Source organism: Somniosus microcephalus, chromosome 13 (assembly GCF_052327205.1).
Source record: "Somniosus microcephalus isolate GS21.2 chromosome 13, FLI_Smic_1.0, whole genome shotgun sequence".
NCBI classification, from domain to species: domain Eukaryota; kingdom Metazoa; phylum Chordata; class Chondrichthyes; order Squaliformes; family Somniosidae; genus Somniosus; species Somniosus microcephalus.
Window position 1 is genome coordinate 30,545,389 of NC_140999.1, and position 17,804 is coordinate 30,563,192.

Genomic DNA, 17,804 nt, shown 5'->3' on the forward strand with positions numbered 1-17,804 from the left:
TCACCGACGTCACCAGGTGTCCCTTAATTGGCCCGCTGAGCCCGCTGGACGGGCTTAACAAGGTCAATCAAGGGAAAGTAGCGTGGGTTGGCCACAAGTCAATGGAGGCGGGACTACAACCCAAAAAGTGGGAGTCTCGCCTCCAAAAGCTCCCCATTGACAAAATCCAGCCCGGCGTGTCCATACAGTAGTCAAGAGGATCATTGAATCTTACAGCACAGAAGGAGGCCATTCAGCCCGTCATGCCTGTCCTAGCTCTTTGAAACAGCTGTCCAATTTATTCCCACATCCAGCTTTTTCCTCATAACCCTGTAAATGAGTCCTCTTTATTTACATGCCCAATTGCCATTTAAATGTTCCTATGGAATCTGATTCCACCACCCTCAGTTAGTGCTTTCCAGAACTTAACAACCCCCTGTGTGAAGACATTTCTCCATTTCCCCTCTAGTTCTTTTGCCAATTATTTTAAATCTATGACCTCTAGTTACTGACCCACTTGCCAGAAGAAATAATTTCTCCCTACTTGTTCTATCAAAGCCCCTTATAATTTTGATTACCTCTATTAAGTCTCTCCTTAACCGTCTCTACTTTAAGAAGAACAATCCCAGCTTATCCAATCTCTTCACATATCTGAACTCTCTCCTCCCTGGTATCAATTTGGTAAACCTCCTCTGTACACTCTCCAGGGCCTTGACATCCTTCCTAAAAAGTGTGGTGCCCAGAATTGTACACAATACTCCAGCTGAGGACTAACCAGAGATTTGTAAAGGTTTAGCATGGCTTCCTTGATTTTGTGTTCAATGCCCCTATTTGCAAAGCCCAGTATCCTATATGCTTTCTTAACTGCCTTCTCAACGATTTGTAAATATGTACCCCCCGGTCCCTCCGTTCTTGCACCCTGCTCAAAATAATACCATTTAGATTATACTGCCTCTCCATGTTGCTTCGCCCAAAGTGCATCACTTCACACTTATCCACATTATATCAAAAATGTACTCCCTATACCCAAGTCCAGATCATTTATATACAAGAAAAGCAATGGTGCTAATACTGACCCCTGGAGGACCCCAAGGCATACTCTCCAGTCAGAAAAACATCCGTTTACCACTACTCTCTGCCTCCTATCCCTTAGTCAATTTTGTACCCAAGTTATAATCGTCCCTTTAATACCATGTGCTTATATTTTCCGAACGAGTCTGTTATGAGGTACGTTATCAAATGCCTTTGAAAGTCCATATACACAACATCTACTGCACTACCTTCATCAACCCGTTCTGTTACTTCATCAAGGTTACTCAGACATGATTTGCCTTTAACAAATCAGTGCTGGCTGTCCCTTATTAAGCCATGCTTCTCCAAGTGAGAATTAATTTTGTGCTTGACAATGGTCTCTAGTAGTTTTCCCACCACTGACGTTAAGACTGATTGGCCTGTAGTTACCAGGTTTATCCCTCTCCCCTTTTTTGAACATTTGCAATCCTCCATTTCTCTGACACCACATCCTCCAAGGAGAATTGAAAGATTGTGGTCAAAGTTTCTGCTATCTCCATCCTAGCTGCCCTCAGCAACCTATGAAGCATCCCACCTGAACCGGGTGATTTGTTAACTTTGAGTGATACCAACCTATTTAGCACCTCCTTTCCATCTATTTTTATCCTATCCAATATCTCTACAAACCCCTCCTCTACTCAGACATTAACTTCATCCTCTTCTTTTGTGGAAACAGATGCAAGGTACTCATTCAGTACCTCAGTCATGCCCTTTGCCTTCACAAGATGATCTCCATTTTTGTCCCTAATCAGCCCCATCATGCGTTTAACTATCCTTTTACTTTTTATATGTTTATAAAAGACTTTTGGGTTCTCTTATGTTACCTCCTAATCTTTTCTCATAATCTCGCTCTCTCTCTTTGCCCTTATATCTTGGGGGCAATGTACTTGCATATTTTATGCTGAGTTGTGCTGTTTCCTAATCCCCGTGAGGAGCTCCTGCTATTGCCAGCCACTTATTAAGGGCTAACTACGAACTAATCTCATGGCCTGGTAATGGATGTTTGAAACCAGGTCAATCCCCAAGCCAACCAAGACTTGGGTAATCCAGTATCTGAACCAGACAGGTCTCCAGTACTACAGAGCAGCCTAGCTCACTGATGGAACCTGAAGGCGTAGATCTGTCACTGGTGGCTGGGATTCTTTGCACTTGACTACAATTAACCCAGCAAGCCCAGTGTGTAGAGTGGTCCTAGGTAAACAAAGACCAAAACAATGGGAAGCAGCCTTGGTAAGCTGCATGGTTTAGCTGGTTAAACTCAAGCAATACCCCTCCACACAAACTGTGCTTAAGTTTCCTGGATTTGGGCAAGTGAAATGTGTCCCTCCAGAGTGTGTTTGGGCTGGATTTTCATGGAGGAGGCGGGACTACAACTTTCAGGGTTGTAGTCCCGCCTCCATCGAGTTGTGGCCAACCCACGCGATTTTCACTTGATTGACCTTGTTGAGCCCGCCTAGCGGGCCACCCGGCAACAGGTGACGTCACAGATTGACATTTCATCTGTCAAAAGCTTTTGACAGATGAAATATCAGCATTTGACAGCTGTTTGAAGCTGTCAAACACTGACAATCTGTACTCCAAGTTAATTCCTTCCTCTCAGGCTGATTTAGAGATCTCTCCAGAACAGAAAGCTGAATGCTGCAACTTTTGACAGCTCACGGCCATTCTGCTTTCTGTGCCGGTGAGATGAGGGACTCCCGAGACCTGAAGGAAGGCTATAAAGGTAAGTAAATGTAAGTAAAACTTCTTTAAACACTTTACACACACCAAACACACTTACCTCTGCACTCATGCACCCATCACTCACCTGAACACCGGACATCTCGAACCCTCCAAGCCCTTCAGCCCGACGGCCCGCCTCGCTAACTTGGCGTGGTTTGGAGCCGTCGGGAATCCCACACTTCAGCAATAAAAATATGGATTAGGCTAAAAACTGCCTGTTAACAGGCAGTTAATTGGCACTAATCCCCTTCCCGCCTCGGGGAGGCGGGTCTCAGCACAGGTCGGGTATCCGCCTCCTTTGAAACTGGCATGGAGGCGGGATGGGTTCGTGCCCCCCGATTTCGAGATTTTAACCCCCCACACGCCTCCAATCCCGCCTCCACGGCCCAATGAAAATCCTGCCCTTTGTGTGCACATATCAGACAAGCTCTACCGTGTGGATTTCTCAAGTTGGCTTAGATACTCAAAAACCATGGTGGACTTGGTGTGCATTCGATACCTGGCTGACCAACCAAAAAAAATCACTTAGTCAAAAATGTTTTAACCTAAAATTGCCTTTAGCCATGAACTGTAAAAATCATAACATGGGTAGATTGAACTATGCTCTACTCCTGTTAATTCAAAATCAGTGCTTTCCTGAAAAAAATCAATCAGATTCTCCAGTAATTCAAATCAAGCATTTTAAATAAAACTTTTTTTGATCAAAATCTTTTGAATTAACAAATACGAATTAAGAGTAGATTGCATCCTTAAAGTTATTTTTGGCGAAGCAGCTACATGGCCACACCCAGTTAGACTAAAGCAAAATGTATGAAGAAAGAGTAAAGCAATAGGGCTAAGTGGATAGCTCGCCGAGAGCCATCACACTTGCAGTGGGCCAAATGGCCTCCTTCTTTGCTGTAAAATTCTATGACTGGTAGATGCAGGGACAATCTGGAATGACACTCAGATTTGTTTCCCCTCACTGTGGGGAAACGCTACCTTCTGCTTAGCTAAGATTGGTCATTTAGGAGCCACTTATACTACAAGTCTCGGTCCTGTATTTAAAGAGTGCAATATGGGGTAGTAGACCATAATGTGGAGTAGTGGACTACAGCTATGCTGCCAGCTCCTGCTGTTAGTCTTTGCTCATGGAGAATGGCACTGTGCACTTGCTCATTGGCTTCCAAATGCTGATTAAACTTCTGTTATTTCTCAATATTAAAAATGAAGTTTAAAATATTCCTAGACAGTGAAATAGACAGCCATGCAATTTTATTAAACCAGACTTTGTACTGAACTGCTTTTATATCGTTGCTGGTGTGAAAACAACGAGGCTTGAGACTATCCACTGGATAGGGTCTCACACATCTTACCTTAATAAGAGCTGTAGTCAGATTGTCAGCCTGACTTCCGAGTTATATAGTGATCTCCATTTATTATGTACCTAGTTTTATTGAATCCTTGGCTATAACAGATTTAATTTAATGCAATTTTATGATAATACCCATTTGCAATGATCAAAACTGTCCTCAATTAACAAGCAAAACCTACTTACAAGTTGCACATCCAAAGTCCAAGTCACTGCTCTTGTTCATATTCCAATCTCTTTTGCAGCTCTCCTATTTCTCAATGCCATGTAGAATTCCATGACAGAGCTCAGCCATATTCTAACCAAAGATGGAATCCAGGGGCTCGATTTTGTCAACGGGGAGCTTTTGGAGGCGGGACTCCCACTTTTTGGGTTGTAGTCCCGCCTCCATCGACTTGTGGCCAACCCACGCTATTTTCCCTTGATTGACCTTGTTAAGCCCGCTCAGCGGGCTCAGCAGGCCAATTAAGGGACACCTGGTTACTGGTGACGTCAGCGATTGACATTTCATCTGTCAGGAGCTTTTGACAGATGAAAAATCAGCGTTTGACAGCTCTGTGAAGCTGTCAAACACTGACAATCTGTCTTCTAACTTGAGTCCTTCTACTCAGACTCAGTTAGAGAGCTCTCCAGACCAGAAAGCAGAGGCTGCAGCTTTTGACAGTTCAGCGGCCATTCTGCTTTCTGTGCCGGTGAACTGAGGGACTCCCGAGAACTGAAGGAAGGAAGCCTGAAGGAGAAAGTAAAGGTAAGTAAAACTTATTAAAACTTTACACTTACCTCACACACTTGCCTCTGCACACATGCACCCATCACTCACCTGCACAACGGACATCTCGACCCCTCCAACCCCCGCAGACCGACTGTCCGCCTCGCTAACTTGGCGTGGTTCGGAGCCGTCGGACAGCCCACACTTCAGGGCTAAAAATAGGGCTTAGGCAAAAAACTGCCCATTAACAGGCAGTTAATTGGCACTAATCCCCTTCCTGTCTCAGGGAGGCAGCTCCCAGCACAGGTCGGGTACCCACCTCCTGGGACGGAGACTGGTTGGGGGCGGGATGGGTTCCTGCCCCCCGATTCTGCCATTTTCCCACCACTCCCACCTCCAAACCTGCCTCCTTGGGGCTTGGAAAATCGAGCCCAGGACTCCATATCACCTGTGCTCTGCACATTACGGTTCCATATTTTTCATTTTATAGATATACCAAAAGCACTTAGACAAGGTCTCCACAATGATCCTTAACCTTCATGAGAAATAGTCAAGTCAACTTGTTCAGTTTCCAATCCTCAGGGGAAAAGAAGTCATGCAGTCAAGTATTCCTTAGTCACGTCACCTACAAAATTCTAGGTTTTAAGTATTTTTTATACTTATTGCTGTTCATGACATTTATTAAGGTTATAACAGACTAATGCCAAAATTGCAGTGACTTAACATAACTTTACTTACACTATGCTCACCAGTACAAAGTAGTTCCTCATACCTTTGAAGAAAAACTTTGTTTGTACATCATTTGAAGATGCAACCAGCCTCACTTTGAACAAAAGTTAATTGTGGCAATACTGTGTACACCACACGTGAGGTTGACAGTACTACTGGTTTTGTGTCAATACACATCCAAAAATACTTTCCACCTATGCAAAAACAGCAGTAGAACTGGTGAAGAACCATAGGTAACAACCATTAATTCAATGCTGTCACAAGGATTTTAGCAAAGTGCAATAGCAGATATGTGAAATTCTCATACTATGTTAACTTGAAATGTGAAAAACACTCAACAGTACAAGTATAAATTTTGTCCTGTAAAACTTGGGTTATATATGGAGTGCGTATTTTGATTGGGAACATACACTTAAGGAAGGGGTTTTGGTAATGGAGCGGACATGGAAGAGGAAGCCAAGCTGAGGGGTAAGTAAGACCCCAAGATTCTGTACTTCCTGACTCAGCTTGAGATGACAGCCAAAGAGGTTGAAGGACAGGAGGACAGAAATTTGGAGGTGCTGTGGTTCAGGAAAGCCACAGTTTTGTATGGACCAAATTTTGGCACACCAAATGAGATGGCAGTAAAGCAGAACAAAAAAGGTGAATCAAAGCGGAATACCAAACTGAGAGATGGAACACCAATGAAAAGACAGCACTTACACAAGGGACTGTGTTTTCATTCTGAACATTAATTTGTCGTAAAAGTCGCCGTTCATAGTCTTGATCCATAGTTACGGGAGTTGAACTTTGCTGAAGTTTAATCAAGATGTCAGTTCTGAAACCAGGAAAGAAAGAAAAGTTTGACATCAACAATCCAAGTGTAAACATTTAGCTATACTGTGCTACCGCTGCACCAATAGTAGCCATGATAAATGCACAATACAAAACAATTCACTAATTGGAATTCAAATAAATTACTATTGGGATATTTTCAATCAGAATGTTCCAAGACATCACACTTTTGGTACTGATAGCATAGAATGAGTGTGGCTATGCGCATCTGTTTTGGTAGGAGTGGGAGAGAGAAGGGGTTCAGGTAATATAACTGAAGGCCACTCTCCAAGGTCCTAACCTATAATGTGAACGGACCCATAAAAAAAGTCTTCCCTTTCTATTTTTGAAGGAAGATCTTACGACATGGCACCAGGACCAATAACTTGTACTTACAGTATATAGCAGCTTTAATGTAGAAAATATTCAACGGCACTGCACAGAGGGGTGGAGCAAAAATAAATAAGAATTGATAGGGAAACAAACATGGTGCCATGGAGGCAGAGTTTTGGTTGAAAAGATGGACTTTGAAAAATATATTTAAAAAAAAAAGGTGAAGAGTTTACAGAGGGAGTTCCAGAGGACCGGGGCTGCTGAAAGCTCTGCCTCCAATGGTGGCATATAGGGAGTGGAGAATGCATAAATGGTCAGTCGGAGGTGCAAGAGATGATGCAAGGAATCTAGAGGTGTTCATAGTTTCCTTGTTGTCTGGTAAGGTCGGTATCGGGCAACAATGTGAAATGTTTGGTGGTTGTAGCATTTGCGTCCTGCAATATGGGAAGAAATGACTTCATAAGATAGGCTTGTGTATTACCAAAGACACTATTGTTGCCTTGTTTATGTTATGTAGCCATCTTCAGAGGCAGTCACGTAAACAGTTATAAAGTATGAGTTTTTCCATGTAAAAAAGAATTAAAATCACATCACAGTACACATAATAAGTCCTGTAAAGCAGTTTCAAGGCTACAATTCAAACACTCCAACATTCAATTTCACTATTTCTGTTTACACATTGGTTTAATGAGATTATTATCTTGTAATAACACTCAGACATTGTGACCCAGACACCAAATAGCCAAGAAGAGCAGCGAGGAAGCAAGGATGTGCAGTAAGTTGCCACAGTGGCCCATATATTCTGATCCCTACGGGTGGGTACGTGCTGTGTACCCACCCGTAGGGACATCAGAAATGCTGGTTTCAGGCATGCAAAGTGCATGCGCTGAAAACCGGCATTTCCGATCTGTCAAGAATCCTCTTGACAGATCGGACGCCTGCCCTGGAGAAGGGCCTCTGCGGAGGGAGATTTCCGCTTTCTGCAGAACCAACGCCCGCTAAGAACCCTTAGAAATCTTACGCCTGGTAAAAGCAGCAAGGCCTGTTTTTACCAGCATAAGAGTTTTAAAAAGTTTTTAAAATATTTTTTCCCCCACTCATTTATAATTTAAAAAATACTTTTTTTTTTTAAAAAAAGGTTTATTTTTAGCCCTGTAAAAAACGAATTATTTTTTCCAAAAAATTAAATTTTTGTTTAAAATATTTAATTGAATGTAATTTTAACTCATTTAAAAAACATGATTTTAAAGAAAAATTTATTTAATGTTTTGATATCTTTTTTCCAGTGCTCCCCATTCATACTTTTGACAGGTCTATCTGTCAAAAGTATGAAGGAGGATTCCCTTCCTTCATTGGCTCGCCTGGCCCACGTGATCCCAGGGACGCTTGCGAACTGCATGTGCTCCTGGGATACGTGGGCCCTGCGCATTTCGACTGAGAACAGGCCCAGGATTGGAAGTGTCCGGACCTCGGGAGCCCTCAGGTAAGCGCATAATTTTTTTCCGATAGGAGGCACCTGCACGCAGGAAGCCTCCGATCGGAAATTACGGGCCAGTGTCTTTTCACCCCACCTAGATTCAAATATAACTCAGAATAGCATTGAAAATTCTCCATCTCTGCTATTTGCAAGAGTCCTACATGAAATGAAAGCAACCTCAACAGGTTCTAGTGTGCATGGATTCACAGCATGAAACAATCCAAATTTAGTAATCTGATTGAGCGAAGACAAAGATAAGTGATGTGGTAAGTAGATAAATTCAAAGTGATGCAGTACTGACTGCTCTATTGAAATTGGGATTAAAGTATTTTGCTGGGAGAGCAGTGAGAGCTTAAAGCTTGATTTTCAGAATGGATGCAAAAAAGGGGAACTTTTGTTTTGCCATTACTGACACCACTCATTGTGATTATCACAGATAGGTAGATTCAGCAACAAAAACAGCATAATTCATAATTTGTTATTTTGCTCTTCACAACACAACATTTCTAAATTGATCTGAATAGAATAGCATTCAATGCACTTGTTAAACCTAAAAGATAAAACATTACGTTCTGTAGAACCAGTTTTTTCAACTCACACACTTCATTCAAGATTGAAAACTAGACAAGTCTCCTTCATCATTGCACTCCAGCCCAGCACTCTACAGGAAATAGCCACAATATTCTCTTAGAGTACTGAGGAATTGTCAAAGGTTCCATCATTCAGATGAGATGTTAAACCAAGATGTTAAATTTCTGCTGTTCAGGTGGATGTAAAAGATCCCATGGCAGCATTTTAAGAGCAGCAGAGTTCTCCCAGCATCCTGGCCAACACTTACCCTTCAACAAACACCATTAACTAGTCTTTTCTTTCATTATAACAACAGAAAACACTGGAAAAACTCAGCAGGCCAGGGTTGCCAGCAGGCCTGCTGTGTTTTTCCAGTGTTTTCTGGTGTTATTTTGGATTTCCAGCATCCGCAGTATTTTGCTATCCTTTTATTTCATTAATGTTTTAGGGACCTCACTGTGCTTAAACTGGCGGCCGCATTTGCTTAGATACAATGTCAACACCTCCAAAAACAAATTCACTGGCTGTGAAATCCCAACGTGAAGGGTGTCATATAAATGCAAGTTCTTTCTTTTCTGTAATCCAGAATTCTGCAGGCCCACACTGACCCAGTTCCACTCTCTCCAAATGCCTCAATGAACTGATCAAGATCTTTGACCCAGTTTTCAAATTACTAACCAGCCTCACTATACCCTATTTGTGCAGTCTTCTCCCGCTCGAAGTCTCAACCCATGCCCTCCATTCCCCTCTTCCAATTACTGTTTGCCCATGTCCTACCACCGGAGACCAATGTTTCAGCTTTTATGCCACTGTCGTCTTGAACCATCTCCCAAAAACACTGCCTTGCTCTCTGCGTTAAAGACGTACCTTTTCGTCTCTTTTGAAAAGTGCTCTTAAAAGTTTAATTTCATGAAAGTTGATATATTAAACATTGCATTGTTCTTCTATGTTCTTTACTAATTCAAATGGATAGCAAGGTTTATCTCACTTGTCAAATAAACCCAGTCAATCAGTAATACAATAGTAATCCCATCTATTCAGATAAGAAAAAAGTGGGAGATCATTTGTAAAGTTGAGAAAAAGTGAAAGTAGCTTGCAATTTCTAGAAATTACACGCAGGTAAAATATTTTGTTAATGCATTTGGCAACATGGATGTTTGTATTGACAACGGAGATGTATTGAACTGTGACACATAGAAAACACATCATTGGGAATACTTGGAAGGTAACAATAAGTTACTACAGCAAATTTATGCAGAAAATATTTCAATCTTGCACTGACTGATATAGTATCTTCTATTTTTAGAATATATATTGCAGAGCTGGAGTATCATGTTTACATTCTTGGGACCTGTAGACAAAAATCAGTATTGCTGTATGCTAATGTTCAAACCAACAGATTAACAATTGTGATGTAATTATTACAATCTTATAGAGCAATAATCAACAACTTATAATTTCCAGTGCTGTGAAAATTAAAGTGATGTATCTCATACTGTGAAGAAGCAAATGGTCCTAAATTTGTAGAACTGAAGGTGCCTGGGGACTGTACCGATTGTTTAGACCACTTGTTAAGAAGGCGCCAAGTTTTCTCTGTCATTAATGGGTCTGTTATAAACTAATTGATAGAGGTTGATTGCTATGATTAATCAACAACTCCATTATCGTTGTTTTATGCGACCACCAGAATGGTAGAAGGCGAACTAGATTGCCTTACTTTGTCTAGCAATTCCTATGTTCCTATTTCAGTAAAGTATGATGGGTGCAAAATATTGGTATTCTGAAAGACAGTTATCATTACAGTACTGGATAAAAAGCTGCAAATTCTGAAACTCAATTTACAAATCAGATTTTGTCCTTCCAAACTGGAGTTGTGTTTGGAGAGAGCTCTTTGAGCTACATAACACTTACGTGTTGTTCAAAAGATACAGAAGATAGCAACCAGAATGATGGAGGGAATGGAGGGATTGTATTGTATGCAAATTGGGCATGTTCCCATTGGAAAAAGAGGTTAGGTGATATGATTGCTGTTATTAGGATTGTAAAGCAACTAGATAATGTAGGTCATGACAATCTATTTCACGGTGTCCAGAACAGTAGAACCTGAGGACACGGTCTGCATTTGAAGGAAGGTAATCTGCAGAAACAATATTTCAGTGAGCAAGTGATTAATCTATGGAACAGGCTCCCTAGTAAGACAGTGGAAGCAATTAGTTTTAATTCATTAAAATGCAAATTAGATAGATTTCAGAAAATAATATTTTGAGATACAGTATATGAATAATTTGAGATGTGACACGTGATAAGTGTAGCCTACTTAGGAGGAACAAGGGACTTTAACCTATGGTTCCCAAAGCTGTCCAGCACTAGGGTTTCCCTCACGTCATGCCTGCTCTAGACTAATTAAGAGATTGATTGCCACTATTGTTGTATCATGCGACTACCAGGACGGTAGAAGTTGAACGAGATGGACCGCGGTCTTTTTTCATCTCGGAATTCCTATGTTCCGAAGTGAAAAGCGTTGATGGTTTCAGCAGTCACTTGTAGTGGGAGCAATTTGATGGGACAAATTAAGATCACCCACCATTAAAATGCATTGGCTCTTTCCAAATGTTATTGGTGTCAACATACTGGCAACATCACTTTCCCAAATATATTGTCTGCCTTTTTAAATCAGATTCCTACTGATTGAGAATCTTGTCTGTTGCATGAAGTTAGGCATTAAATGAGTGTTGACCTACATCCTAAACGTTAGATCATCTGTTCTCTCCGGATGCTGCCTGACCTGCTGAGTGCTTCCAGCATTTTCCTTTTCAGGTTATCAGCATCTGCAGTTTTGATCAACTGCCTGCTTAGGTGTAAAAAAAAAAATCCCATGGCATTATTAGAATAATAACTGATGCATTCTCCTACAAAAGCAAAATACTGCGGATGCTGCAAATCTAAAATAAACACAGAAAATTTCCTGCATTTTCTGTGATGCATTCCCCTGCTGCCCTAACCAACACCACGGTAACTGAGTTAACTGGCCGGTTATCTCAGTACTGTTTGAGAAATTGTTATGCGCAAATTGGCTGTCGCAGGTGCACATAATAGTGACAGCATTTCAAAAGTAGTTATTTTGCTGTAGGGCGTTGGGACGTCATGAGCACATGAAATGCTACATAAATCCAAGTTATCTCGGTTACGTTCAAACGAAATTGAGATACCTTTGCGAAACAGCAAGCCCACAGAAACAACTCCCGCAATAGTACCGAACAATGCACCTTTACGCTTGCAGTGAAGCCACACTATTCACACAAGAACAATCCCAAACACCATCGAGCTGGAAGAGAATTTTCAAACGATCTAAATAAAAAAGGGACCGAAAACAGTAGGTTCGGAGGGGGGGGGGGCTTTAACCGGACTCCTCGATAGGGCGAATCCCCAATAACTCAGCCCATGAAGAAACTCATTCAAACCAATCCACTCTGTGTTGGCGCGGGCACCTTGTGAGGACAGATAACGAGGTACTCTCTGGGCGGCAGCCGGCGCGTCCCCCTCCATGCCCACACCACTGAGAAAATCACCAGCCCTTTCCACCGTACCTGCGATGCCGGATTGCCCGTCCGAGTGCCGAGGAAAGCTGTACAATGGGATGATAGGGACGCGCCGTTACATACTGTCATTGGGGTTACGCTGTCCACGGAGATGCTTCTCTTTCTTTCCCCCTCCTCCCGGACCTGAAACATTCACCAGACCCCAAACAACATGGCGGCCCGTCCTTCCGGTGCCGGGCTCGGCCAGGCCGACCGTTACCTTTGTGACGTCACGCACATTTAAAACACTACAGGAAGTGCCTTGTTGTCATAGCGACGGGATCGCGCCCACTTGGGCGGGCGGGCGGCCAGTAACCATGGTAACATGATCACAATTAAATTAGATTATGTGTCTATAATAAAATTTCAAACCTCTGATCCGGCGGGTCGTTTTCTAACGTACTGCAGCCTGGAATCTGATGCTAATTGCCGAGGGTGCACCGACCGACCCACCGAGCGAGCGGCAGTTCCGGGCCAAGGGGGCGGCGCCGGGCCCGAACACTTCCCGGGTTAAGACTCGCATCTCAGGCAACATGGCGGACGAGACGGTGCTGCCGCTGATGTTTCTATTCCTCTTTCTGTTAATGAAACGCCGCGCCGAGTTTGAGAGTGCCAGCATCGAAAGGAGGAACGACGCGCAGAGGAGGCTGAGAATGAGGCAGTATTTCCAGCAGCGCCAGCGGAAGATGATCTTGGTAGGGGGGAAAGGAGAAAAAAAAATTGTGCGCAGCGACACAAAGGCGAAAACTTTGGACTGGGTTGAGCGGTGGACATCCGTGCGTTTAGCCCAAATGTTGTAGCTGTGTAACCCGGGGGCTCGAAAGAACAAGAGAATAACGCCCCCCCCCCTTATGCAGCCATAACTGAAACCCAACAGGAGTTTGTAATCCCAGTCAGATCCGCATTATCAGAGTGAATGCTGTAAAGTGAGTGACTTTGGCGGGCAAATATATTTTCTTTTTTTCAGGGAGGAAAATCTCCAAATTAAATTAAAGATAAGATTAAAAGAAACGAAGTTTGAAACATATTTTAACCTGTTTTTTGAAAAATTCCACAATTACGACTGGAATTGAGATGGGATTGTTGATTCCGATCAGGTTAGGATTTTCTGTTAGGCAGAGGTCTGTTTGCACACGGAATGCTTTACCAGAAACTGGTGGAAGTAGAGACACCACAATAGCTTTTCAAAAGGAAATAGATAAATATTTGGAAAGACATATTAAATAAAATATATGGAGGGTAGAGGAATGGGGCTAAGTGTACTGTCGAGGTACATTCGGGCGGGCGGGTTTGCTCGTGCTGTTGGAGAGGGTTTGAAATCATTTGGCAGGGGGATGGGCAGTAGGATGTAACATTAGAAGGGGGCAACAAAGTGCACAAAGGATTGGGAGAGACATATAGCACCAGAGTAAGAAATACGGTATTAGGTGGGGTCAGACTAAGAGAGAATACAAGAAGGTCTAAGATAGGTTTACAGTGCATATGTGTAAACACACAAAAGCGTGGTAAATAAGGTTGGTAAGCTGCAGACGCAAATAGCCACATGGGAATATGATGTTGTGGCGATAACGGAGACCTAGCTCAAAAAAAGGGCAGCATTGGGTATTAAATATTCCAGGAAAGATAGGGAAGGAAAGAAAGGAGGTGCGGTGGCAGTATTGGTTAAGAAGAATGTGACGGTGCTGGAGAGAGAGGATGTCCTGGAGGGGTCAAGGACAGAATCTATTTGGTTAGAGTTAAGAAATAATAGAGGTGCCATTACACTACTAGGAGTATTCTATAGGCTGCCAACTAGTGGGAAGGATATAGAGGAGCAAATTTGCAGGAAAATTACAGAGGTGTAAGAATTTTTGAGTAGTGATAATGGGGGACTTCAACTATTCTAATATAGACTGGGATAGTAATAGTGTACAGGGCAGTGAAAAATTGCAGGGTTACGGGGAAAGGGTGGGGGAGTGGGACTAGCTGAAGTGCTCTTGCAGAGAGCTGGCATAGGCACGACGGGCCGAATGGCTTCCTGTGCTGTAACCATTCTATGATTCAGAAAACCGGAATAGCTGTCATGGGCCAAATGCCCTCCTGTGCTGTACAATTCTACCATTTTGTCTCTTAATACCTGCTATGCCCTACAGCTGAAGCATTTCTTATTTAAGATTATTTAAAAACTGGATGGATGGTGTCGGGCAACTGGCTACTCTCATTTGAGATTGTGGTTTAAATTCATTCTCTACACGCTGACTAAGGGTCCTATGTTAAATGAATGTTGGTTTAGTAGGGGTGCTCTTAAATTGGATTGAATTCAGTTATTTTTCTTTCTCTGTAATGTATTGTCAGGACAAATGGAGAGAACTTTGTGCTACAGTTGGCTGTACAACATGTGACCTGGAAGTAATTGAAATGAATAAGTATCAGTTTCTCTGCACTGACATCCCTTTTTGAATACAGTCGTAGCCAAGATTTCCTTTTACATGTTATGTTACTTGTACACCTCAGCAAGCAGAAACTAGTTGTAACAGCAAGTTGGCCGTTGTAATATAACTTTTAAATAAAGATCTGTATTAAATCCTGCAGTATTGCTGGATGTTTAAGGAGTACATTTGTAAAGATATTATTCTTTGATTTCTGCAGATGGTGATGGCACGTGGAGGTAGTAGGTGTAACTGTCGAACAAGAATCTGGTGTAAGCCACGAAGCTCAGACTGGTGGGAACGTGTGGTTATGAAGGAATTCCAGCCAAATGATTGGCTGGAAAATTTTAGAATGTCTAAGGAAACATTTTTCCATGTCTGTAATAAGCTGAAGCCCGTGGTTTCTCGCCGAAATACTCACCTTCGCCCTGCCCTGCCCCTGGAAAAGAGAGTTGCAGTGGCATTTTGGCGACTTGCTACTAATGTAGAATACAGAACTATTAGTCATTTGTTTGGGATAGGTCGATCAACTGTGTGTAAATGTGTAAGAGAAGTATGTCATGCCATTGTGTCTCTCTTAAAGCCCCTGTATCTTAGGATGCCTTCTAATCAAGAATTTGAAACTATGGCTCAGACATTTGGTAGAAAGTGGGATTTTCCCCAATGTGTTGGTGCTATTGATAGTTGCCATATACCCATCATTGCCCCTCCACAATATCACAAAGATTATTTAAATAAAAAGGGATGGCATTCAGTTGTGTTACAAGGTGTAGTTGATGACACTGGGAATTTCTGGGATGTCTGTACTGGATTTTCAGGGAGTTCTCTTGATACAAAAATTCTGAGGAATTCTGATCTATGGAGAATGGCGACTGAAGGAAGGTTGTTCCCTGACTGCTCAAAAAACATTATGGGAACACCTGTGAAATACCTACTGATAGGCAGCTCTTCATATCCACTACAGGAATGGCTCCTGAAGCCATATTCAGAAACAGGAAAACTATCACAGCATCAGCTTGTGTTTAACTACAAGTTAAGCCAAGTTCACTCAGTGATAGATGATGCATTTGGACGACTCAAAGCACGTTGGCAGTGTCTTCTTAAGAGGAATGACTGTAGCCTTGAACTGATTCCAACAATGATCACTGCCTGTTGCATTCTTCACAATGTCTGTGAAAAACATAATGATGGTTTTAATAACGAATGGCTGGGTGTTCTTGGGCAGGAGGAATTTCCTCAGCCAAACCAAATAGTGACAGATAGAAAGGTTGACAGTCAAGCTGAAGAAATCCGTCAGGTATTGTCTGCTTACTTTATGGGTCTGGAGGAAAGCTAGATGTTATCCTTTAAGTTTTAGGTTGTAATAGTAACATTTATGGAAACTGTAAATAATGTATGATAATTTTTCAATATGGTTTTCATCACTGACTAGGGATGCCTTGATACTGTATACTGATGCTTGCAATAAAACACTTATCATATTGTCTCCTTTCTTATTGTAATAGTGGTAAAGCCAATTGCATTTGTTCCTGTACTAATGGCATCTTGCAATAATTTGGTTAAACTTGCAGCCGCTGAAAGCTGAATAGCAGCTGGAGATTCGTGCTTAAAAATGTATTTTTGTATACTCAGTTAAGGAGTTTCTGTTAAATTCGATTTAACAGCTGTTGCAGTTGATCAGATGCAACAGTGTTTAGCACAATTATTAGCAAAGGATGACTAAAAAAATTATAAAGAGGGAGAAGATAGAGTATGAGAGTAAACTAGCAAATAATATAAAAACAGTAAGAGTTTCTACTGGTATATAAAAAGGAAGAGAGTATGAGACTGGGGAATTAATGGGAAATAGAGAAATGGCAGAGACTCTAAACAATTATTTTGGATCGATCTTCATGGTATCAGACACTAAAAACATCCCAATAATAAATAATCAAGGGGCTATAGGGAGGGAGGAGCTTAAAACAATCTCTCACTAGAGAAAAAGTACTGGGCAAACTAATGGGGCTAAAGGCTGACAAGTCCCCTGCACCTGATGGCCTGCATCCTAGGCTCTTAAAAGAAGTGGCTGCAGAGATAGTGGATGCGTTGGTTGTAATCTACCAAAATTTCCTGGATTCTGGAGAGGTCCCAGCGGATTGGAAAACCGCAAGTGTAACGCCACTATTCAAGAAAGGAGGGAGACAGAAAGCAGGAAACTATAGGCCAGTTAGCCTAACATCTGTCCTTGGGAAAATGCTGGAATCCATTATTAAGGAGGTAATAGCAGGACATTTAGAAAATCATAAGACGATCAAGCAGAGTCAACATGGTTTTATGAAAGGGAAATTGTGTTTGACAAATTTGCTAGAGTTTTTTGAGGATGTAACAAATAAAGGGGAACCAGTAGATGTAGTGTATTTGGATTTCCAGAAGGTCTTCGATAAGGTGCCACATAAAAGGTTACTGCACAAAATAAGAGTGCACAGGGTTGGGGGTAACTTATTGGCATTGATAGGGGATTGGCTAACTAACAGAAAACAGAGTCGGGATAAATGGGTCATTTTCAGGTTGGCAATCAGTAGTGGGGTGCCACAGGGATCAGTGCTGGGGCCTCAACTATTTACAATCTATATTAATGACTTGGATGAAGGGACCGAGTGTAATGTAGCCAAATTTGCTGATGATACAAAGATAGGCGGGTTAGCAAGTTGTGAGGAGGACATGAAGAGTCTGCAAAGGGATATAGGTTAAGTGAGTGGGCAAAAATTTGGCAGATGGAGTATAATGTGGGAAAATGTGAGGTTATCCACTTTGGAAGGAAGAATGAAAAAGCAAATTATTATTTAAATGGAGAGAGACTACAAAATGCTGCAGTACAGAGGGACCTGGGGGTCCTAGTACATGAAACACAAAAAGTTAGCATGCAAGTAATTAGGAAGGCTAATGGAATGTTGGCCTTTATTGCAATGGGTATGGAGTATAAAAGTAGAGAAGTTTTGATGCAACTTTACAGGTGCTGGTGAGACCGCACCTGGAGTACTGCGTACAGTTTTGGTCTCCATGTTTAAGGAAGGATATACTTGCA

At 42.0% G+C, this 17,804-nt stretch overlaps 2 protein-coding genes across 5 annotated transcripts in view; one reads left to right on the plus strand and one right to left on the minus strand.

Annotated features, from left to right (window-relative positions):
* The window catches only part of fzr1a (fizzy/cell division cycle 20 related 1a), a 56,710-nt gene extending 43,924 nt beyond the window's left edge, over window positions 1-12,786 (minus strand). The window contains exons 1-2 of one of the 4 annotated variants that reach the window (XM_086004719.1): window positions 12,705-12,786; window positions 6,264-6,378 (exon numbers count right to left, since the gene is read on the minus strand). In XM_086004719.1, the coding sequence (XP_085860845.1) occupies window positions 6,264-6,332 (69 nt within the window). In that variant the 5' untranslated portion in view covers window positions 6,333-6,378; window positions 12,705-12,786. Of the gene's footprint in view, window positions 1-6,263; window positions 6,379-12,341; window positions 12,567-12,704 lie in introns of those variants that run through there. The other 3 variants (XM_086004720.1, XM_086004718.1, XM_086004717.1) reach the window with 3 other exon arrangements.
* On the plus strand, window positions 12,747-16,224 carry LOC147108181 (uncharacterized). Its single transcript, XM_086004721.1, has 2 exons — window positions 12,747-13,027; window positions 14,961-16,224. Exons 1-2 carry the CDS (start codon window positions 12,752-12,754, stop codon window positions 16,074-16,076), a joined length of 1,392 nt encoding a protein of 463 aa, XP_085860847.1. The 5' UTR covers window positions 12,747-12,751; the 3' UTR covers window positions 16,077-16,224.
* The last annotated feature ends 1,580 nt before the right edge of the window (window positions 16,225-17,804 follow it).